This window comes from Pteropus vampyrus, unplaced genomic scaffold (assembly GCF_000151845.1).
Source record: "Pteropus vampyrus isolate Shadow unplaced genomic scaffold, Pvam_2.0 Scaffold11, whole genome shotgun sequence".
Taxonomy (NCBI): Eukaryota; Metazoa; Chordata; class Mammalia; order Chiroptera; family Pteropodidae; genus Pteropus; species Pteropus vampyrus.
Genome location: NW_011888792.1, coordinates 3,683,448 through 3,709,320, shown reverse-complemented (window position 1 = coordinate 3,709,320; position 25,873 = coordinate 3,683,448). Strand labels below are relative to the sequence as shown.

The following is a 25,873-nucleotide window of genomic DNA, read 5'->3' as shown; positions in this document are numbered from 1 at the left end:
GGATACAAGATATAATATTAATATATAAAAATCAATTGTATTTCTGTACACTTCCAACAATCAGAAAAAGAAATTTTTATTTCCATTTGCATCAAAAATAATATTTAGGATTAAATTTAACAAAACTGTAAAACTTATACTCCGAAACTATAAAACATTGTTGAAAGAAATTAAAGATGACCTAAAAAAATAGAAAAACATCTCCTGTTTATGGATTCAAAGATTTAATATTGTTATGATGGCAGTACGTCTCAAATTGATCTAGAAATTCAATGCAATCCATATTAGAATCCCAGATGGTTTCTTTGTAAAAATTGACAAGCCGATCCTACAATTAATACTGGAACTCAAGGGACTCATATAGCTAAAACAATTTTGAAAAAGAACACAGTTGGCAGTCTCACATTTTCCAATTTCAAAATTTATTACAAAGCAACAGTAATCAAGATAATGTGGTACTGACATAAGTATAGGCATATAGATCAATGGTATAGAATGGAGAGTCCAGAAATCTATGGAGATCTAATATATCTATGATCAATTGATTTTCAACAGGGTGAACAGGCCATTAATTGGGAAAAGAATAGCCTTTTCAACAAATGATGGTGGGACAACTGGACATTCACATGCAAAAAATGAATTTAGACTCTTACCTCATACCATATACAAAAATCAACTCAAAATAGCTCAAAAACTTAAGACTTATAAAACTTTAGGAGAAAACACAAAAGCAAGTCTTCATGACTCTAGAGTTGGCAATGTTTTCTTAGATGTGACACCAAAAACACAAACAACCCAAGAAAAATTAGATAAATTGTGTTTCATTGAAATTAAAATCTTTTGTGCTTCAAAGGGCTGTATTGAGAAAGTAAAAATACGACTCACTGAATGAGAGAAAATATTTGCAAATCATTTACAGTATCTGAAAAGGCACTTATATCTAGAGTATAGAGAACTCTTACAACTCAATAACAAAAAGACAACCCAATTACAAACGGGCAAAGGTTCTGAATATATATCTCTCAAAATATGTATATAAATAGCCAATAAGCATATAAAAAGTTGCTCCACATCATTAGCAGTCAGGGAAATACAGTGGCAGCTTCCCACATAATCAGATATCACTGCACACTCATTAAGATTGCTATAATCATAAAGTCTGATAAAAACAAGCATTGGCAAGAATGTGAAAGAAGCAGGACTCCAAAATACTACTGGTAAGAATTTAAAATGGTGTAGCCACATTGGAAAACAGTCTAGCAGTTCCTCAAAAAGTTTAATACAGAGTTACTATTTAACTCAGCATTTCCAATCATTGCAATCGAATCAGTAATATAATCATTACTCAGAGAATATTAGAATATTTTTATGTGATAAACAGAGATTTGGGGGAGTTGTGTGAGCACTTTGCATCTTTTTGGTTTGTAAGACTACCTGTTGCTCTGCTGGAGAATTTTTGGCAGTCCTGAGAGATGACTGCAGTGGAACAGAAAAATGGACATATCCAATCACTTAACCTCCTCATGCCTCAGTTTCCTTAGAGGAGAAAAAAAGGTTTGGGTTTTTTTTTAATGACAAGCAACCATTTAATAAATAGTATCCTTCCTGACCCTACATGTAGCTACCTCATAGTCAATCTATTTGAAATCACTATACTGAATGAGGACGTCATTTACCAGAGGTGCTGTTAGCGTGCCATGCCTAGTTGCCTTCATCAGTTGCTCTTTGCTAGACCATTCAAACACTTAAACAGAAACAATTCCAAGTTCAGTTTCAAATTCCTAGCAAGACATGTTAATCTGAAACGCCTATATAAGAAGCACTTACATGATCTATGTATGATTCTGCGAGTTCTACAGAGAATACCTAAAAAGTTTTCAGCATCTTCTGGCACCAACATCAACCAATGTGGAGAGGTTCTGTAATCCGGAATCAATCTTTGAATTATTTGCTGAACCACAGTGGGCAGGAATCTCTTCTAGCTGACTTGGGGCTTTTTAACTGAATAAACCCAATATCACTAATTCTTAAATAACTCCCATTAGTGAATTATTCCATAGATTACATGCTGTAAATTATATTAAAATTAAAACTCAATCTGAGAATCTACAGGCAAGAATTCACACAATTTCCAGATTTAATATCTGATTTTGGTCCAATTGAAGCCTTCAAAAAGCTCGAACTAAGCCTTGCTCCAAAACTCGTTTAATGACATTCAGGCCTTTACCTAATTATTTTGCTTTTTACATTTAAAGAAGTTCATATGATAACAAAAAGGAAAGATTATTTTTGGTCCTAGGTCAGACAAAAAGATGACATGGAGGCATTAGACAAGTCAGAGATGAGACACAAAAATGATTCACAAACTAGAAATATGGGTATGGAATTCAGAAAAGACTTCAGGTCTAGAAGTGAAAAACTAGAAATTAATATTTTCATTTTCTTCTTTTTGTTATTTTTGGTGTATTTTTGTGCCCCACTCATCCTACAAGGCATTTGACTTACATACAGTTTACATATAAGAGAACAAAAGTGAAATTAAACAAACTACTAAGGAAATTGGAGCAATGAAAAAGTGGGAAGCAAGAAGAATAGTGATGAAGCCAGAGAGATGTGAAGTTACCCAAGGGGCAAGTGTAAGGCAAGTTGAGTAGAGTAGGCACTTATTGTTTGTAGGTTAATTTATTAATTCACTCATTTATGCCACTCCATTTATGGAGCACCTACTATGTGCCAAGGACATAGTGGGGACATACATGGTTCCTTCCCTCCCAGAACCCAGTCTAGTATGACAGAGGGAGGCACAGGCAAACATTTGCAGGAGGAGGATTATAGTCATACATTCAAATTTCAGAGATGGTAAACATGAGAGAGATCAACTACGACTCAGGTGAGGGATACAAGATGAACTAGAGAGCATATAGTATAGACGCATCAGTGCTGGCAAGCTATGTGAAAACCAGGGAATCAGAATAGCAGGATGGTAGTTATTCCAGGTGAAGTAAAAACCAAATGTTAGGGCTACATAGAAAAAACAGGTCATAGATGTATCGGACATAGATCCCGAAGTTGCCCATGTTAGAGGGGCAAGGAGCTCCTGGGTCAATCATTTTTGTCAGGAATGGAGATGAAATTGGAAGTATAGACTCATTTGCAAGGGAAATAAGAGAATCAACCATGAAAAAAAGCAGTCTGACCTCATCTACCACCTTCTGACTTATCTGCAGAGACAATTAAACTTCTATATAAAGGAAAATATTTTCTTACAAGTACCTGCTACCATAAAGAAACCAAATAAATAGTCAATTTATTAATTTCTTAAAAAAAAAACAATTAAAGATTCCTTAAACATTAGAGTGTTCTTTTTTCTTTTTTAGATAAAATATTTACATTGTACACCATTCTTTTCAACATTCTTTTTTTCTATTTTATTTAAGAATTCATTTTTGCTATGGTTATAACTATTACTTCCTACTAAACTGCCAATTTTCAGTATAGAAATACATTAATTCACAAAGCACTTTCAGAAATATTTAAATCTTTCACTGGCAAAGTGAGCATGTTTATGTACCCATGACCCTTTGTGGGGATCAGACACCAGACTAATGCCTGAACACTGTGAGTCAACTAGATAATGTTCTAATCAAAGAATAAACTAATTTTAAACAATTTAGGAGGTATAATATAGGGATTCTTATTTTGTCACAGTATTATTTTTAATTATTCAATAATGTTCAAGTAATTTATCATATTCAAAATGCCTTGACATGCCACCCTTCTTCATAAAGTGACCCATTTCCAGTTATTTCCTATATCCTTCAAAGTACCATGACTCAGGCTTTGACAGAGCATTGTACATTTTAGATTAATTCTAGTTTTAAGGAAGTTTCAGAGAAGAAATTTTATAATCTGTCAGAATTCTTTCTACATTTAATAATATTCATTGTCAGAAAAATTTTCCTTACATTGAACCCAATTCACACAGTCGAATTTTAATTATGAATTTAGTGGAAATAAAGAGCCTTTCATAATCATAAAGAGCCCACAAGCTATAATGACAGCTATTATTTATCGAGGACTTACTTTGTGCCATGCACTGTGATAAAAGTGCATTTATACATTAACCTATTCCATCTTCATACCGTGATTAAAAAGCGAGTATTCTTATTGTCCTCACTTCACAGAAGAAACTGAAGCTTAGAGAGGTGAAGCTTTGCTCAGGAGCTCACAAATGGTAAATGACAAAGCTGGGACTCAGTTGAGGTCTTTCCTATTCTTAATTATGAGAAACTTAACTGCCTCCCAAGAGGTGTCTCTTAGCATTGTCTTTATGGCTCCTAACCCTTCTCAGTATTTTCCAAATCTACCTTACCAGAAAATATAGATTAAACTTTCTAATAATGGACCCTCTCAATATTTCCAAATCTACCTTACTAGAAAACACAGATTAAGCTTCCTAATAAAGATTATTTTATGAGTCTTAATTTCTAGATTTCTACTTTAGAATCTTAATTCTATTAATTGCTTAGTACTAGTGTTCTGTTACTGAATCATGGATAATAAGCACCATAACATCTAGATCATTTCCAAGAACACAAGCTAATACTGGGATGCTTGGTAGTAAATAGAACAGATGTAATTGCTTCTTTATACTTACTAGGTTATTTTTTAACTGTAATTAAATATGATATTCATATGCATAACTGTGTAATAATCACCACTTTAGAATAAGAACCAGATTCATTTTTCTCTCCCTCAAACCAGCTGAATTTGGTTTAGTATAATTATTTAAATTTTATCAAGAAATACATATGTCAGGATGAATATGACATTATAAAACAAAAAAGGAGAAAAAAACAGAAGGTTGACATTCTATCAACTAAATATCTTTCATGATAAATAAATAATTAAAACAAAATTAATTTTTTTTTTTAAACTATGTTTCACTTCACTGGCTTTTTCGTTAGACCATCTGCAATAATACGGCTTCTGGACTGAAGAAATTGAACCTTGTTCATAACTGTGTATGTTCCATCACATGCATTCTGAGTTCATCAATATCTCTAATTTTTACTGCCTCCACCACTCTCTCACATACACTTGGCTGTTAAAATTACAACAAATATAGGTGGGGATTATTATACTCATGAATATACCAAAAGATACCTCTTATAAGGAATTTTGGCTCACTTCAAATAATCTTTTATCAGTGTGGCACTGAAACACCAGGTATAATTTTATATGGTTAACTCATCACACAAATTTTTGTCAACTCACAGTTTAGCCAATGGCCTTCTAAGGAGGGACATATGCTTCAGTAAAGGAAGGAGGGAGACCTTACAAGAATGATCTTATGATCTTCCTCTTACATTATCTCTCAGAAAAAACTCTTTAACCTCTCCCTCACCACCACCACCAGTCCAATTCAAGTCGAAACAACAGACCAGTGTTCCGAGCTTTATTAATTATTCCAAAGGACAGCAAACAAGGAGGAAAACTTTTCCGGAACAAGGTCATCCTAAACATACTGAATATCTTCCAGATTTGTCAAGTTCCTTCTATGAAACAAATAAAAGCCTTGCTTACTCTGCTGACACAAATTTCAGCTAGTACTTGAATTAGTACTTATACTGATTCTTTTATCTTTCTCTTGTAACTATTATGTACTACCTCAAAAAGGTTCCAATTCTGTTGCTTTGCTATAAATTCTCCATAACTAACGTTATGCTATATGACACATTACAAGTTTTCAGTCATCAAAAATGTGGAACATTTGTCCCAAGTAACTGCATAGAACACAGTTGGGTTACACTGGGGCAGAGACTGATTTTACGAATAACAGTTGCCATAGAAGTGATGTTTATGGAGGTGGAAAAGGACTCTTGTATTACTTGTAAATCCTTCTTGTTGTGGTGTATGTGCATATCCTCAGACCTGCTCTTCTGAAAGAGCCCGATTCTCCTCATACATTAGTTACAATACTCTGAACAGGCTGTGGGGAGCCAGCTCTCAACGGGTTCAGTGTGGCTAGGGATCCCTGGGAGAACTTATACCACTAGATCTATCAAAAATTACCTCAAATAGTATTTGTAGAAGGCAGAGAATTTCTAGGACTTCTGCAGAAGCAGGAAGTCCTTTGGGCTCAAAAGAAATTAGGGAGTCTGTAGCCCCAGAGAGTTAGGTTTTGGTAGCTCCATCAGGATAAGAACACACACACAGAGGGGCCCTCAGGCTCTCCATCTGGTGGCATTGTAAGTACATGAGTCTGTCTTTCCATCAAGGAGACTGGCTTGTGATGATTATTCATATTTGGATCAGGCCATGGATTTGTACCTGAAAGCCACCATTTCGATTATATTTGGTAAAACTCTTTTAGGTAATTAGAACTTACATATACTTTTTCAAAAACTACTTCTGGCTCAGTTCTAGTATTAACAGCATTTCAGAAATTTGTATAACTATCACTGATAGCTATTATTAAAACAACAGTGATAAAACAAATTCCACATTACAGAGTTTGGATACAAATTTCCATCTTACTGAAATAGCAATTGCCAAATTTATTTCCTAGAACCAGATTCTTCTACCAACTATCTCCTATTAAATTAAACTTAAAATAAACGAAGGAGAAAAGCTATATATCACAGCTTGGATTTTACATATGTTTTCCCTTTATACCTATACAAAAAATGGACATTGTTAGTATCTGAAGTTCTAGTTTAGAAAATACATTTATTAGTTTTAAATGATAGTTATAAGATGCTATAGAACTACACTTAAGCAGCTTTCTGGTAAGCAGACCTTTTGATTCAAATTTAGTCAAGACAGGAAAATATAAGCTGTTTATTTTCTAGCTTTCAGTCTCTGAGATTGTTTATTCAATTCATAAAATCATAGAATCATAGAATTTTAATGTTGGAAGAGACTACGGACATTATCTAATTCAACCTGCTTATTTTACAGATAAGAAAATTGGGATTTTTTTTTTTTAGTATAACTCAATTCAATACTTCTATTTAAATAGGCTTCTAAGACACCTGTTGATACAAATGAAACTCCATTTCAAAAGCCACAGAAACTTCTATTCCATATGTCTTATAATAAAACTTCACTGTGCCTCTTACATAATGTTGCTACTATTAAACATCTTTAAGAATCTCTAACTCATGCTGAATGAGAAATGAGAAATGATAGTCCAAAATCAGACTCTAAGCATCTTTAAAGCATGGCTTATAGCTTACCTGGTTTCACATTCCTAACTAGCAGCATACCTATCACATGGTAGGTGGTTTTTAAATGTGTATATTAGATGAATGAATGATTGCTCTGAATATTAGTGTAGCAGAGTAAACAGGAGAAGTGAAACATGAAAACCACTTTTGCTCTAGCTTACATAATTTAGTTGTGCTTTGGGGTATTTATCAGCATTCGGATTCACAGTGGTTTGTCATCACAGGATTTTACCTGACTTTCTCACAATAGGTACCACCCTTACAGTTTTCTATTCTTAATGCTCTAAAAGTGTATTGGAAATAGTCCAATAGCAGCACGACCGAAGGAAAATCTGCTATTAACTAAAGACATTTCTAACCTGCATAACCATTTACATACTCCTCCTTCTCTTTCCACTTTAAGCTTATTTCACCACAGAATCATACGGTCATTTAAACTAAATGTTGCTGTTTGGAATCCAAACAAGCATGAAGACTGGCTTTATTCTGACATGCTCCCAGTCTTTCCTCAGTTTTCTTACTGCAAATGAAACTAGAGAAATGTAAACATCTTACCATCCAGATGGCCCACATAACAATATACGTCATAAGTTTCATGAGGAGAACGGAATCCGTAGGTCCTGACTCCTTCCTTCCCCATCATATCTCCATAACAGCCTTCTCGAGGAGTCCGGATGGGATATCTGGGGAAATAAAGAACTAGTACTAAGCACTGTATTCTCACTCCCAGATTAATGAATTAAAGCCTGTGGCCCCCAGACATCTCACCTAACGGTCTGATCAGACAGCCAGCCTGCATCACACTGCTCAAATCCATCTTCATAGGCGGCATTGAGCTGCTCTGGGCTTGCTATGACTGCCCCAATATCCAAACAAGCCTTCTGTGCAGTCTCAAAATTCAGAGTGTACCTGCTGGTCGATGCCCTATAGTGAAACACAACACCTGCGAAGACAGCAAACAATGACAGGCATGTTCAAATCTCCTACCATACCGTGCATAGTTTCTCAGTGGAGCTATACATCAAATTAATTGCTGATGTGATAATCACATCATGATAATTCTTGTTTTTACTTTATATAGCATTACACAAAATTATGGTGATCTGAGGAGCCCCAGAAATGCCATTCACTCAGGTGTCCCATTCTGCTCCATTAGAAAGTTTCCTAGCCACAAACTTTCTGTTCACATGTAAACAGTCTAAGAAAGAGATTTAAGCCACTAAATCCTAAAAGGTAGATAGTTGTATTACAGGTAGTATTCAGGCTATCATGGCAACACTGGACAAATAAAGCAAGTAGGTGTTGCAGGAGATACAAATATTTAACAGGGCCACAAGATCAACTTCTCTCCTACTTCATGATTTTTACCCTGAACCAACTCAAAAGAAGCATATGGAACATTCATAAATACTACTTCCACTAAACATGAAACATGAGCTATTTACTTCCAGAGACAATACGCTAAGATGAAAAAAAAACACTGGACTATGTATGAGATGGCTTGTTCTAATCCCTGATTTGTTCCTTAACCATATACTGAGCCTTAATTTCCTTCCCCATAAAGTGTAACTAATACTATTTATTTTATTTGACTGATATGACAATCAAATTAGGTAAAGTATTTTAAAATGTTGGATAGGCTACTAAGTACTACTCAGATGTTTATCATATTCACTATCTGACCAGCATAACTTAGGGTCTCCCCTGTGACAAATAAAATGTAGGACTTCTATCCCGAAGAAGTCCTGAAGTGAAGTTCTCCAGACTCAGTGGGTAAAAGCCAGGCATCTCGATAGTTGCCTCAAGTTCCACTTCATTGTATTTTAGGAGTTGATAAATTAACTAGTAGTTCTTGAACTATGCTCTAGAGCTCAAAGAATTGTCAAAGGGCTGAAGAAAGAGCAGCTGAGGGGATGAAGCTTTGGGTCCCCTTCCTGCCACTTTAACAACAGCATCTGTCTTTTAAACTGGAGTAAATACGGTGACTCATTTCCATAAGTCTGCAAAGTGGGTCAAGCTAATGTGCCTGGCAAGTCACTGGAAAATAGAAATTGGGGCAATTGGATCTTATGTATGAAATTTGATTGAGTCATATCATTTTTAAGACCACTTTTTTTTTTTTTAATGAAGACCGAATTTTGTTTTCCAAAATATCTTCCACTCTCTTTTTATTCCTAATATTTTCCTGGGGTAGACAACAGTCTGTCCTTCACAGACTGACTTCTAGCTGTAAGACTCTCCCACATGCCCATTCTTACTTAGACTGTCTCTCTTTTCCAAGACAGATATGTGCCAATAGAGCAACTATGGAGGAACAGACTAGCCATATCATGGATAAGCACCTCTGAGTAGGGTCAATACAAAAAGACCTGCCCAGGCACCAAGTAGATGTATTGACAAATAACATTTGTTTTCTTGTTTCTGATATTGCCAAAAGAAGGAGGAGGAGGAGGAGGAGGAGGAGAAGAAGAAAGATGAAAGAAAGAATACCTCTCAGAAAATTTGTACCTTATAGAACTACTCTATAATCGCCAAGAAGTGTATATGTGGTATTTGGTAAGTATAGTAATCTCTAAGGCTTAAGCAACAATTTGAATGGTTTTAAATTAGTCTTATGTTAATTGAAGCTTCAAATAGTCTTCTTGGTAATTAAAAATCTTCCATGTGCAGGGAAGACTGGCAGTAAGAGGGCACAAAGGGGCCTCCCTGACCAAGGCAGGGAATATCAGTCTGTACAAGTATCTGCGATTGTTGGGATAATTTGAAGACCTCATGGGGCTAAGGAGATTAAGCAGAGGATTTTCATTGTTTCAGAGGGGCAAAGGGCAAATCCATTGCTAATTCTTTAATGACGAAAATTGTAAAAAGTTTTTAAACTCCTTTAGGAATTTTAAATATATACATTTAATATATTTCTCTTTACATATTATATATTTTTATATAAAATTTATATAGTATGTATCTAACTCTACTATATCTATCTATCTATCTATCTATCTATCTATCTATCTATCTATCTATAGAAATATCAGTAGAACAAAAAACAATTCTAGGCTAACTAAAATAAATGATACAAAAGTTAAAAGAGCGAAGAGCCCAGGATATTTAGTGGATGCCTGGACAACATAAAGACAGATTTATGGAAGAGAGCAGTGGAATCTGAATGTAAAAGGATATCCAGAAAATTAATTTGTTGCATCTAAAATTCAAAGTATTTCCTTTTGACTACACAAGAAAGAGTTTCAATAAAGCCCTTTGTATATATTTCTGAAAGGTAAATATTTTGTAGGGAAATGGAAGGTTGGAAGAAAAATTTGTTCCATCATGTTTGGGTATTATAATTTTGCTTAATAACTTGCCAAAATATTCTGCTTCCAAGAGTTATGGCATTATGTGTGTACCCAATTAAAACAATTTTTCTTTGCTTTGTCTCCTAACTTAAATTCAAATGACATATAAACCACCACTAAAAGGAGGCTGAAACTAAAATGTTTCATTACTAGACTTAATTGATAACAACTAGTGTATTAACCTGAAAGAAAATTTGCTGAGTTCTTGTCTTCATCCAATTCAAATGTTTATCGAGCCCTGGTCTTTTTAAAACCTGTGATGTATGCCATGATACTTATTAAGTGCCTTATTTCTTCGATGTAAGTTAAGCTAGAATTTATACTTCTTAAAAGTAAACTTGAAGATTGTAATAATCACACAAGGAGAGTGAAAATAAAGGAAAGAGGCTTTTATGTGTGTATATACGTGTATGTATGTATATGTGCATACACACATATCAAAATAAAAACAAAATGTAGATTAGCTTTTACAGTCTTGAAAATTCTTGATAGGTCTCAATAATGAAGTAATAATTCTTGAACTATGTACCACGTCTTCAGGTATTCATTATTTCCAGTATACAAACTATACTTTACTGCATTAAATCAATGAAATTGCTGCACAAGAAGTCACCTTCCTTGACCCTGAAAAAAAAACAATTTATTTTCGGTGATAAATATGGACAGTTGGGAATGACTGATGTTTTTCCACTTGTTCAAACCCTGAACAATAGTTACTTTTATGTACTGTTTCACAGCACTTCTGAACCAGGTATCAAATTATACTACCTTTTTACAGATTCCAAAAGCCTTACCGTCCACGGTCAGTGACACCGTGCTCTGCGTGTCTTCAATCCCGTACATGACGTCGCAGCGGTAGAGGCCCGCGTCACTTGCCAACAATTTGACCATGGTGAGTGACGCATCACCCACGTCCTCAGGATGTGTAGGCACGGACACTCTCCCTTTGTAGCCCTGACCAATCTTAATATTCCCATTTTGGGCCACGAGAACAGTAGTCTCCTTTAAATCTTTTCCATTCTTGTCCAATTCAATCTTAGACCACTTGATTCGGAGAAATTCACTGGTGGTATTATAACTGGGTGGTAAGGTAGGCATGGTTGAAAACTGACAAGGAAGGTTGACTTTTCCAGAAAGGGATCCCTTAACAGATGGGTTTTTTCCCACTTTGACTGGAAGAAAGAGAAAATTCCAAATTAACAGTCCTAAAAAACACAAATTGAGTCTATTAAATACATGAATGAATAAGAAATCCTTACAGGAGTTTGTTACATCTTCAATATGTGAAATAATGAGAATGATTTTATATACAGAGAAAAGAATACAATTTCAATGACGTTTTATAATAAAGACAGGGATTAATAATGCTCATTTTAGGTACCAGAAATTTGATGTTCATTGTAACTCGGTGTTTAACATAAGCAAAGTGATAAAATAAGGCACCTATAGGAAGGCAAGCAATCAAGGGCAAAAGGAGACTGGAATCAGCAATGCAAGTTTAAAGGACTGGACCAATATTAGAAAGAGTAGTTGAGAGGTGAATTTATGTCCACAAGTCAAGATGAAAAATGTTTGTTAAGATAACTGCCACATTACCTTAGAGGAAATGAAAATAAAATTCAAAGAGGAAGTGAAAATAAAAAAAAAAAAGTACTTCAATAGACTGGAGCAGGGGTAAGTCTAACACTTGAAGGAAACTTCTTTGCTTCAGTGTTTGAATCAAAGGCTTTCATCATAATGACAAATCCAGCTGCAATCACTTTGCAGTGAAACATAACCTCTAGATTATATCCTGGGGGGGAAAGTTGGCATCTGTTCACCTAACCCTCCTAAAGTATTAGACTTTAGAACGTCTTTCTGCTTAAGCCCTTAAACTTTTAATGAGAAAGAATACAATTTAACACTACTATATGCACAAGAAATGTTCTTTCATTCTTACAGGAATCCACACGCCTCCCTCCCCCACCCCATCTTCCAGTGTCTGTCTATTCATTGGCTAGACAATGTTTTGGTAACAACAATAACAAGAAAATACACAAGCAACTTCCACTTCATAAAAATATGATGAATAAGTTAATAGTAGCTTCTACATGAAGTGAAATAATGATTTTCAATTAACAGAATGATGTTAACGCTTAGTGTGTTAGTGGTCAAAGGTGTTGGTAATATATATGCATCAGAAATGATATAGATGTCAAGATAGCCCTGTGGGTTCAATTGGGGATAAGTCATTTTGAAACTGCAGAAAGATATGGAGATATGTTCTTTAAGAAAAGAATATTCTCTATAACTAAAGATTAAAATTTAACTTTAAAAAGACTGGCATATGAAATCTTTCATGTAATATAAATATATCTAAAATAATTAATACAGTATTATATTAACTGTATTTATGACAGAAATCACTAATCATTCCAAGTTTATAATGGTCATTGCTGTCATGAATTTCTTCATTTTAGTAATCTATATACAGCTTTCCAAAACAAGATTTAAGGCATTTAACAAGATTAAATAAAAATGAAGTGTGCTATTAGCTGCACTAAGTTAATCTTTAAAATGTTACTAAAACAATTAGCACCTTGGAATATAACAGCAAGGGAATAATTTGATTTTTAATGGCCTCCTTGTCTTACAAAATAAATTCTCTTACTTAAAGCTCATCTTCCAAGTGAAACTGGTCCACTCCCTTACTAAGGATGCTCCGCTAAGAGGAAATGACACTCAAGCTCGCAGCTGGCTGGCGACAGACCTGGGCCAGAACACTTGTCTCCTTGCACCTAATCAAGGAATCTTTCAGCTTTGGTATTTATTGGGTTCTTCTCCTGTCCCTAAATTAGTTTTAGCTCCTTTCTAAAATCTATACCTATTCTATTTATATCCCTTTCTATTTCTTTAATTGCTATCTGAATTGAAATCTTTAGTAATTTAATGATCTTTTAAATAAATCTACACAGTCCACAGGGGGCTCCCAGAGAGTAACCCTTCGTAATCCTTTAATTTAGACCCCATTAGGGAAATGATGAAAAAACAATTTTGGGGAGCAGTGGGGGGCAAGAATAAGGATCCTGAGAAGGGAAGGGGAGAAAATTCTATGATTTAAAAATCTCCTAATTTACATTCATCGTATGTTCTAGAAAATCTCATTTTCCTTCCTGAAAAATTATTTAGATGATTGACTTCACCAAAAAAAAAAATGTTTATTTTTTTTTAACGGAAAATAAACAACTTTATCATCAACCTCAATGAGATCCTTTACCATCTCTTAAAAATGCATTTAAGATCAATGACTTCCAATTCCTTAATATTTACTACTAAATTATAGTTCTTTTCACAATTTTAGATGTGTAGGGGCAGATATGAGATTCAGCCCAATCTATCTAACTGGGAGGTTTCAGAAATTTAGAGCATTGCTCAACAACCGTGCTCTAATGAGAAGATATAATAGAACAAAATGATGTCAAATGATGTCAAAATGTAAATTTCCCAAGGTTATATATTGTTCTGGATGTTCACAGATATAAGAAAATTTAAAGCTTTTGTTGGATATATATATATATTCATGTAGAATCTAGGATTAACAAAAAGCTCTGTGGTCAGGTCTTTTGTGTATGAAATCTTGGGCCTTAATGCACTGGGTCACAAGAACTAAGTTCACAAAATCTAAATATTTTAAGAAAGAAATTTTGTAGTTCAGAGGATAATCTTTATAGACTATGCTTGTTAAAAAAAAAAACTGCAAGAACTTGTCTGAAACTCTGACAATACAACTAATAAAAATGAATGCTAACAAAAAGTTCACCATTCCCATCATATGGCTTGTGGTCTAAACGAGTACAATATGGGAGAAATCACTGAAAACAAATTATTACCTTTCATTCTCTGTCACTAAAATCTACAGAGCAAGGATGATATAAATTCCATCTATATAATTTGATCAAACACACACACATACACATACACATACACACAGACGTTGGCCAAATATATATCAGATTGAGAGTATGAGAATTTATCACTCTATCAGGTAATAAATATCACTCTCTTGTTCATTTATTTACTCATGACTGTGCATGAATCCATTTATTAATATTAGAGAAATAGACAAATAACTAGGTCAATGAGAGATAATATACTGGGTATTGTTAAAGTAAAGAGCTCTCCGTGCATTAAAATAAAGCTATTAATCAGTAGACAATTGTTCATTAATGTTATTTATTGACCTTTTGAGTGCCTAGAATAAACAGAGAAAACCTTAAGATGAAAAGTAGTTGTGTTGACTCACAACAAGAAACTGCTGTGTATTCCCCTATGAACTTAGCAAACCTGTTTTAAGTGATTTTTGTTTTCAACTTTTGCCCCTCATATGAAAAAATTAAATTCTTCTGAAATTAGCCACAACCAATTACATTTCTTAATCGTGATCATAGGTTTATAAAGAACTTGATTCTTGGAATAAAGTATAATATAGTGGTTAAGAACATGGACTATGGAGCCCAGCTGCCTGGGTTCGACTCCAGGCTCCATCACTAAATTGTTGTATAACCTGCTACATTAGCTATGCACCCAAACCTTTGCTATTGCAGTTTTCTCATCTGCCAAATGGGGGGGAATAAAAGCATCTGTCTCATTGGAGAGATAAGATAAGAGAAATGAACTATACAAAATACTTAGAACAAGGCCTAATGCATAGAAATTACTCAATATTTTTAGCTATTACTATTATTTTAAAATACTACCAATGAACAACACCATAAACATGTTTTTTTCTTTCATTTTTTTAATGTGAGTTCTTTCTTTGTTATGAGTAGAAAATCTAAACTTTAAGTGGAGGGATAGTTGCTCTATCCTTCAAGTTTCTCCTATTACTTTCTCTGCAACTCCCTTTCTATTACTACCCACCCAAACCAACTCCCTTTTCTATATCTCTTTTCTATGTCCCTCTTCTTCACTGGACACTGTTATTCTTTCCTGTTTTACTTTTCCTTCACTTTTACTTACTATAAATGCTGATGAAGACAGCTCTTGGGCTGTTAACAGATTGCTGAAGCCTAGACTCTGATAGCCATCTAGGTCATTCACATCTCAGTTTAATTGTTCTTTCTGAAGAAGCCTTTCCACTTCGCCCCAGCCCAGGCCATTTTCTATGATATCACTTTGCTTTATTTTCACCAGTCTGAAAGTACCTGCATTGTTTACTTGTTTATTGCCTGTCGCATATAACTAATGCAATCCAGGACAATGGATTTCTGGTATATCCTGGTATATATTTTGTATATCTAGAATAAATCCTGGTGTATAGAAGGTACTCAAACAATATTGTCAATGAATAAATGAATGGGTGGGGCGGGAGGAGTGTGGATGGATGAATGAATAGATGGATGGATGAATGAATAGGTGGATGAATAGACGGAGTGATATTCAAACTTTGAGTCTTGAAGAATGAGTTGAAGTAGAACTGTAGAGAACAAGAGAAGGAACTACCAAGCAGAAAAAGTTACATGTAAAAAAACAGGGAATATGAAAGTCTGTGCATGGAATTGCAAATTATTTCAGAGAATCTGAAGCACAGAGTGAGTGTGAGAAAAGAAGTAGAAGCTGACGCTGGAGAGGCACACTAGATAGGAGTAGATCACTGAAGCTCAGGGCAGTATTGCTCTTCATGGAACATAGTTCACAACTTTGGAATTATAAAACATTCATTCAGTGGACATACAGTTTAAAACTAAGAAAAACAGTGCATGTGAGCATACCCAGTTACTTTAAAAGAGAGAGGAAAAAAGGGTGGTATGCTCAAAAACTTGGCTGTCAGTCTTCTATTTATCTTCTTGACTTTTCTCAATATCTAGCCTCTCAAGTTTTGATAGTCTTTCTTTTTTATAGGAAAGTCTTTAGTATTGAAGAAAATAGAAAATATGCCCAGTGACATATACAGTAGGCCCTCTATATCCATAGATTCTGCATCCTCAGATTGAATCAACACCAGATTGAAAAAATTATTTTTAAATGTTATGTGGTTGCCAATGTGTACTTTGTAGTTAAGCCTATGATGGTTGCATCTATACTGAATGTGTACACTTTTTTTTCTTTGTCATTATTCCTTAAACAATACATTATAACAACTATTTATATAGCATTTACATTATGTTAGGCATTTTAAGTAATCTACAGATGATTTAAAGTAAACGGGAGGATGTGCAGAAGTTACATGCAAATATTATACCATTTTACATATGAGATTTAAGCATCTGTAGATTTTGGTATCCATCGGGATTCCTGGAACAAATCCTCCATCTATACGAAGGGAGGATTCTCCAGTGGATATCAAGGGAAAACTATATGAGCCTTTTTGCTTAGTTTGAAAGTAATCTGGGAAGTTACTGAAAGCCTGCTTGCTTCTTTAGCATCCTGTTCTTTATTTTGTTTTGATTGACTTTTTAATGCCACTGTTTTAAGCCTAATAATATTTTAGCTAAAAGTTTTCAGCACTGAATAGATAAAAAATTAATCCTTAATTCTAATGATTCTATATTGCCATTCCATGTCCCAGTAAGTAAAATTTTATTTCACTTAGCACCAAAGAAATTGTTACCACACTCACCTTTATGTAGTGCATGGGTTACTATTAAGGTAGAGCACATCCATAAGATGCTCTTTATGTTAATCAACATCTTGTCCTAGAAATGAAGAAAAATATAAAGTAAATCATAAGCATTCAGATTTGTGGTGAGCCATAAATCACGTTATTTGTACAGAGTACAAGAGTACAAGAAACAGCTCCTCTTGGTTTGTAAAAACAGGAAGGAACTTGCAATATAAGCTGTCCCAACACTTAAATTATTAGTTTGACTCTTACCCAATGATTATTTAGTTACCAAAATAATCTCAGAACACAATTTGGGGACATATAACAATATAGATGTGTGGGACAACCACAGCTGGATAGGCTGAAGAAAAAACAATGAAGACCACAGCCTAAGTAACTAGTGGCTAGGAGCTGGCACAATGAGAGAGGGGTGACCACAAAGTCTATTTAGAAATGGGAAGTTGGTCGTAGATGGAGTAAGAGAAGATAGGAACGCAATAGGGAGAGATGTTGAAAGAAAAGGATTCTCATCAAATGTGAGGTGGGGAGGAACTCATTGGTGATTCATGCACATGGTATCAAAACAGAGAATATGGACTTCAGCAGGATTTTTAGAGCACAGACTCAATTTAGCTTCTAGAAGGCTGAACAAACAAAATAAATGTATTAGAAGGAACTGTTAACTATAAAAAAAGGACCAATGCTTTCCATGAGTTTTAAAGTCGTTCCAACAGTTTTAAAGGGTAAAGAATGAAAGAAAACACTCTGTTCTGAGAGTCTAGAAAACCTACCATGGCTTTATCATTAATTATTTGTGACTTGGGGAAGATGTTTAACAATCTGGGACTCAGAACAGTTCCTTCCAGCTTGAATTTCTATGAAGCTGTAATTATGAGGAGGATAAATACCAGTGTTGGGGACCATCTAGAAACCAGAGACAATCTCAGAAGAACTGCAAAAGAGTATTTGATCGTCATAGTTGTTCCCTTCTCAGCTACATTTAGAACTATTCTATAATAGCCTTTTTTGTTTGGCTACATGTAGCCATCCCTCTTTCTCCTTTCCAACAAAACTCTGATTCCATTCTAGTATCTACCCTCCTTCAAACAGCTATATACTTTAGAGAAGCCTGAGTAAACTCCATCCCAAGGGGTGGTCATTATTCTTAACATATTCCATTCCTTTCGCCAATAGTCGATTTTGAAATAAATAGATGATGCAATTATGGCCAATGAGATGTGACGGGATCTATGTGGGAGTTAAAGAGGATGCTCCCTAGACTGGTATATTCATCTTAAGAAGAGAAAAAAGGAAGAGATGGTTGCTTTCCTTCACTGCACTTGATAGGATATTTCTTCTCAAACCGTTATAACTGTCTTGCATCCATGAGTTTCTAAGATAGCCTCTGAGGATGAAGCTGAGAAAGAATCAGGAGAAATAGCTTAAGCCCTTGAGTATTAGGTCTAGAGAGGGCCATACCTTGGAACTTCTTTTTATATGAGATAATAAATTCCTTTATTATTTAAACCCAATAAAGTCAGGGCTTTTTGTTACTTGTAGTTGAAGGCATCTTAACTGTCACGTATTTGAGTCAGTGCCCTAAATAACTTCCTAACACTTTCCTTAGAAATACGTAAATTCTGTATTATTAAGGAAACCTAGATTGAAAAGAACTAAATGCTATAAGAATCCAAGTCCAATTTGCACTCGAGTTCAATCTCATAATTTATGACAGCTATTTCCTTTTCCTTGATATTTTCTCCATTTGATTGCTTTATTATATACATCTTAAAGTAAGTGTTAGAATATCTCTAAAACAAAGTTATAAAATTCTAGATATTTCCTAAAGAGCATTTTTTAACCTAATACATTACATATCTATTTTCCATCTATAGGCCATTTGACAGCTCACAATAAAAAGCATACAGGTGATAATCATAAATTAACCTTGACAATTTAGTTTATTATTTATTATATAATTACTGGAATATGCTAATAAATGTTATTAGATACTAACTGGGAAATTAGATTTCCACATTTCTGGATTTCTTATACCACAGCAAGCAGGAAGTATAAACCTATATCTCAATGTCATTACAATATTTCAGGGAAAAATAAAGATATAAATTTAACATGCTCTATAGTTTCCAAATAAAATAAAATTTTAGCTTGTATCATAATGCTATTAAATAAAACACATTCATGAGTTTTAACTGAATCCAAATAAGAAACTTTTCTATAATATATTTATAAACAATAATTTCCTGTCATCCTTAAAGAAAAATTGTTCTCAATTTTTTTTTCTGTAAACATTTATAAGTATAATGTTAAGTCTGATTTCTACTGTCAAATAGGCCTGAATTCAAGTTCTTAATTCCCTACTGATAGTCTGTGATATTAGGTAAGTTACTAACTCTCTCATCCAGGAACTATTTAACTGTGAAAAGTAGTACTTAATTATTGAAGTAATTGTGAGAATTGATGAAATAATGCATATGACATATAGGTTAGTGATATACAGTGTATTCAGTACTCAATATTTATTATTTTTTGATTTTTTTAAATTTAGCTTCAATACATTGGTTAGACATCTATATAGCTCATAAAACGATCCTCCCAATTGCACTCTCCCTCCCCTGACCCTCCACCTAGCCAATGTATTAATGCTAATTGTATTCCTTACGCTGTGCCTCCCAGCCCCATGACCATCCATCGGCTACTAATTTGTACTTCTTTAACCCTTCACCACCCCCCAAACTCCCCTCCCCTCTGTCCATCACCAAATTGCCCACTATATTTGTGAGTCTGTTTTTGATTAGTTTGTTCTTTTTATTCCTTAAATTCCACATATAAGTAAAATCATATAGGGTTTATCATTCTCTGTCTAACTTAAATATCTTCTAGGTTCATCACAGCAATATCTTTTTCTATTCCCGTCCTTTTCATATGTAGGGGTCTTGTTTTCTTATCCTTTCAGCCACTCCATCTTTTGGTTGGAGCACTTAATTCTTTTCCATTTAAGGTACTTATTGATAGGAATGTAGTTGTTACCATTCTTTATTCCTGTTTTTGATACATGTTTTTTCTTCTTAAAGAAGTCCCTCCAACATTTCCTGTAATACGGGCTTGGTGGTGAAAAATTCCTTCAGCTTATTTTTGTCTGGAAAGCTCTTTATCTGTCCTTCAACTCTGAGTGATAGCTTTGCTGGATAAATTATTCTTGGTTGTAGATCCTGGGTCTTCATCCTGTTGAATATTTTTTGCCAAACCCTTCTGTCTTGCATAGGTTTCTTGAGAAATCAGCAGCCAGTCTTATGGGTTTTCCCTTACATGTAATTATTTGCTTTTAATATTCTTTCTTTGTATTTAACTTTTGGCATTTTAATTATGATGTGTCTTTGTGTAGGCCTCTTTGGATCCCCAATTTTTGGAATTCTCTGAGAGGGGTTCAGCTGCAGACCAAACTTAGCCTCTCCGGGGCCACCTGTTAAGATTCAGCAAGCAATCCACAGATGCTGTGCTTATAGTTGCTTCAAAAGGCCACACTAGAAACCAAGGCCAGCTGCCTCCAACGTGAGTCTAGGTGCTGCTCAGCAAGGAGTACCTGACTTGCTGAGGCTATCCTAGGATGCGGCTTGGATGGAGTCCTGAGTTGGGGGAGACAAGTTTTCAGGGAATCCTCTGGGCAGAGTGACCTCTGTTATCCAGTTTGATGACATCACGGCTATGGAAGTGCTGTGTCCATGCACTGGGAAGGGGGAGAGCTCAACAGGGAACAATGGATACCGCTGGCACTTCTCTACAGAGCGAGTCTTGCTTCGGCCCTCACTCAATGTTTCCCTGTAAGTCCCTGGTGCCACTGTGCTCAGAGCCAGCAGGTCTGTCACTGCAAAAATTCGCTCAGGAACGCAGCCCCTTTAAGAGGCTTCTGCCTCTGCTGCTGCTGCAGCCTCCATCTCACTCAGCTGCTTGGTACCAGGCAGCCCCGCGTCTTCGTCCCATCCTACCTTCTGTTGTTGCAGGGTGCTTTCTTGGACTTCCTAGGTGTGTGGCTTGTTCTTCAAGTTCCCAGGCAATTTTTCCTTACTGCTGCTCTTTGTTTCTGTCATAACTTTGATTTGGTCTCCAGAGAGATGAACAGAGCCTCTATCATCTACACCAATTTTTTTTCTCTCCTCAATATTAATTATTAAAATTACTAATTCAGGCATTCTACATGAGTTCTTTTCCAGGTTTCCTGTTACTACTAGTAAAAGGAAAAGCATTTGAAGCTCTTGATTTGAAAATTATAACCTAGGTTACCACTATAGAAGCAGTACCCAACTTTATACTTACGATAAATTGTCCTATATGGCTATGTGCTTTGAATCATTACTTGTAACATATTTTATCTCCTCTATAGAACAGTAAGCTTCTGGAAGGCAGAGCTAATATCGTATTAAACTTACTAACTCTCACAATATTTCCTCAGTGCCAGGTTCAGAGTAGACCCTTCAGAGGAAGGTTTGTATACCAAATGGATGACCAATGCCACCATTTCCTGTTCAGAAACACACTTTCAAGTGATGTGCCAACAATCTCTTACAAATATGGGAAAGTAGGCTAATAACATCTGAAATACATTTAAATTAGCCCAAACATTTACTTAAGATCCATGAAAATTCATTTCATTTCTCTAATTTTCTTAAGGCTTCACTCATGTTCTTGGTCGTTAAGGCACACTATCTGCCTTTGGCTTTGATTTTACTAAATGAAAACTTTTTTTTTTTTTTTGGTTTGATTTTTTGTTTGCAGCACCACTCAGACCCCCATTTCTATTCTTCTACTCCTCCTGTCGGTCTTGTAAGCATAATCTGTTAGTGATAACAAGTCTGTCTGCATAGAAAGACCTGGGAGATAGGAGAGCCAGGGTCTATATTTAGCCTTCTACTCCAGTGAAGTCAATGAGAAGAGGAGAAAGTCATTGAATAATCAAGGCACAGATGACTGAGGCTGTTTAATTGCTTGGCAGATAGAAGAGACAAGGTCAACATGACTCCTATCCATGAGAAATGTCTGCAGAAAGGGAAAGGGTCATTTCAGGAATGGGCTGCCTCAGAGAAATAGCCAAGGTTCTAGTAAACAGATATTTAATATTCTCCCTTGATCTTGGAGAAGCAAAGGGTGACTTAAGGACACAGACACAGTGGTTTTGTCTCCCAGTCTTTGAATTAGTTACCCTAGACAACTGATTGTCTAGGACATCTCATCCACAAAGTGGATGCAATGAACATTGCCTATCTCTTTGCTCCTGGGTGCTTTTTCACAGTTGGAATCACTGTAATGCAGAGAAATCTCATGGTTTAAACATGAAGTCTCATGAATTTACAAGAGGAATGGTGCTATGTGAATTTATCACTAATCTGTGACTGGATTCCTGAACCTGGACTTTGCTAAGCTTTTACATGTCATTGCCTCTTAATACTGTTCTGTTCTCTGCCTGGAAAACTCCTTCCTCAACAGTCTATTGAAAATACACTGTATTCTATTCCCTTCCTCATGCTCAATTTTCATCATAGCACATATCATTTTATGTATGTATTTGGGAATTGCCGTTCTCTACTCATCATAGTATAAGCTCCAGGAGAGCAGTCTTTGGTATTTTGTTCCGTGCTGTATCCACAATGCCCAAGACATTTAGTAAATATTTGTTGAATAAATGAACGTGCCATTTTTTAAACATAATTAGACATATATTGAATGTGCCCATTTTTTAAACATAATTAGACATATAGTACATACACTATTTGGCACATTATTAAAATTCTTCACTTAAAATACAATGTATCTTGAGGAATGTTTCAAATTAGCAAATACAGTTTCTCTGTGTTATTTTTAACAGCTGAATAGTGTTGCATTAGATGAATGTAGCATCTTTTATTTCACCAATTCTTATGATGAGCTTCTAAGGTGTTTCCAAATTTTTGCTCTTAGAAAAAATGCTGCAAAAGGCATTCTTGTCAATTTGTCTTGGGTGACATTTGTGCCGATACCTATGTGATAATATCTAGAAGAGGAATTGTTGGGTCAAAGGGTATATGCGTGTAAAAAATCTTTGGTAGCTAGTACCAAATTATTTTTCTCAAGAAGATAAACCTATTTACATTTCCACAGTACTGTATGAGAGATACAGCTTACCCACAACCTGGCCAACACAAATTTTCATCAAACTATTTTTTTTATCTTTACTGCTCTAATTGATGAAAAAATGGTGCTGCATATCATTGTTTTAATTAGTATTTAATTATGAATGGGGCTGATGTACTTCTCATTTAAAAAACATTTATATTTCTCTTTCTGCCAACTGAATGTACATATTTGCCATTTTTGGATAGTGTTTTTTTAACTTGTAAAATTTCTTGGTATATCAAGAGTTATTAGCTCCTCATTTCATTCTCTAATTTTCTTAAGGCTTCACTCATGTTCTTGGTCGTTAAGGCACACTATCTGCCTTTGGCTTTGATTTTACTAAATGAAAACTTACCAAAGGCTTTTTTTTTTTTTTTTGGTTTGATTTTTTGTTTGCAGCACCACTCAGACCCCCATTTCTATTCTTCTACTCCTCCTGTCGGTCTTGTAAGCATAATCTGTTAGTGATAACAAGTCTGTCTGCATAGAAAGACCTGGGAGATAGGAGAGCCAGGGTCTATATTTAGCCTTCTACTCCAGTGAAGTCAATGAGAAGAGGAGAAAGTCATTGAATAATCAAGGCACAGATGACTGAGGCTGTTTAATTGCTTGGCAGATAGAAGAGACAAGGTCAACATGACTCCTATCCATGAGAAATGTCTGCAGAAAGGGAAAGGGTCATTTCAGGAATGGGCTGCCTCAGAGAAATAGCCAAGGTTCTAGTAAACAGATATTTAATATTCTCCCTTGATCTTGGAGAAGCAAAGGGTGACTTAAGGACACAGACACAGTGGTTTTGTCTCCCAGTCTTTGAATTAGTTACCCTAGACAACTGATTGTCTAGGACATCTCATCCACAAAGTGGATGCAATGAACATTGCCTATCTCTTTGCTCCTGGGTGCTTTTTCACAGTTGGAATCACTGTAATGCAGAGAAATCTCATGGTTTAAACATGAAGTCTCATGAATTTACAAGAGGAATGGTGCTATGTGAATTTATCACTAATCTGTGACTGGATTCCTGAACCTGGACTTTGCTAAGCTTTTACATGTCATTGCCTCTTAATACTGTTCTGTTCTCTGCCTGGAAAACTCCTTCCTCAACAGTCTATTGAAAATACACTGTATTCTATTCCCTTCCTCATGCTCAATTTTCATCATAGCACATATCATTTTATGTATGTATTTGGGAATTGCCGTTCTCTACTCATCATAGTATAAGCTCCAGGAGAGCAGTCTTTGGTATTTTGTTCCGTGCTGTATCCACAATGCCCAAGACATTTAGTAAATATTTGTTGAATAAATGAACGTGCCATTTTTTAAACATAATTAGACATATATTGAATGTGCCCATTTTTTAAACATAATTAGACATATAGTACATACACTATTTGGCACATTATTAAAATTCTTCACTTAAAATACAATGTATCTTGAGGAATGTTTCAAATTAGCAAATACAGTTTCTCTGTGTTATTTTTAACAGCTGAATAGTGTTGCATTAGATGAATGTAGCATCTTTTATTTCACCAATTCTTATGATGAGCTTCTAAGGTGTTTCCAAATTTTTGCTCTTAGAAAAAATGCTGCAAAAGGCATTCTTGTCAATTTGTCTTGGGTGACATTTGTGCCGATACCTATGTGATAATATCTAGAAGAGGAATTGTTGGGTCAAAGGGTATATGCGTGTAAAAAATCTTTGGTAGCTAGTACCAAATTATTTTTCTCAAGAAGATAAACCTATTTACATTTCCACAGTACTGTATGAGAGATACAGCTTACCCACAACCTGGCCAACACAAATTTTCATCAAACTATTTTTTTTATCTTTACTGCTCTAATTGATGAAAAAATGGTGCTGCATATCATTGTTTTAATTAGTATTTAATTATGAATGGGGCTGATGTACTTCTCATTTAAAAAACATTTATATTTCTCTTTCTGCCAACTGACTGTACATATTTGCCATTTTTGGATAGTGTTTTTTTAACTTGTAAAATTTCTTGGTATATCAAGAGTTATTAGCTCCTTGTCTCTCATATGTTGCAGATAGTTTCTAAATGTGTTATTTGTTTTTGTGTAAATAATTGAATGTTATTTGGTCAGACCTGTCAGTCTTTTCTAGAACAGCTTCTGCTGATCTTGCGCTTAGAACAAGTTTTTCTACTTCTAGCTTATTGTTTTCAAAATCCCATGGTTTCCTCTGGTTATTTTTATAAAATATCAGTCCCTACATTTCATATTTGATCCATCTTAACTTTGTTTTAGGATAAGAAATGAGGTAGAAATTCACTCTTATTTTGACTGGACCAATTCGTTGTCCATTATCCATTTATTAGATAATCCTTCTTTTCCACTGAATTTTCACATCCATTTCACTCTATTTCTGGATTCTCTCTTCTGATCAATGAAAACACACAATTCTTAAAACAATACACCCCTATCTAACTCATTTTATACACTTAGTAGGAAATACATGATTTATTATTTTTACTATCATTAAAATTATATAATTAAATCAGTATGAGTCCCACAAACAT

The 25,873-nt window shown here is 34.9% G+C and overlaps 1 protein-coding gene across 2 annotated transcripts in view; it reads right to left on the bottom strand.

Annotated features, from left to right (window-relative positions):
- Nucleotides 1-25,873, bottom strand: part of VCAN (versican) — a 115,680-nt gene that overhangs the window by 83,979 nt on the left and 5,828 nt on the right. For both annotated transcript variants that reach the window (XM_011377726.2, XM_023523149.1), the window contains exons 2-5: nucleotides 17,181-17,256; nucleotides 11,377-11,754; nucleotides 8,001-8,175; nucleotides 7,788-7,915 (exon numbers count right to left, since the gene is read on the bottom strand). In XM_011377726.2, coding sequence (XP_011376028.1) covers nucleotides 7,788-7,915; nucleotides 8,001-8,175; nucleotides 11,377-11,754; nucleotides 17,181-17,250 — 751 coding nt within the window. In that variant the 5' untranslated portion in view covers nucleotides 17,251-17,256. The remainder of the gene's footprint in view (nucleotides 1-7,787; nucleotides 7,916-8,000; nucleotides 8,176-11,376; nucleotides 11,755-17,180; nucleotides 17,257-25,873) is intronic.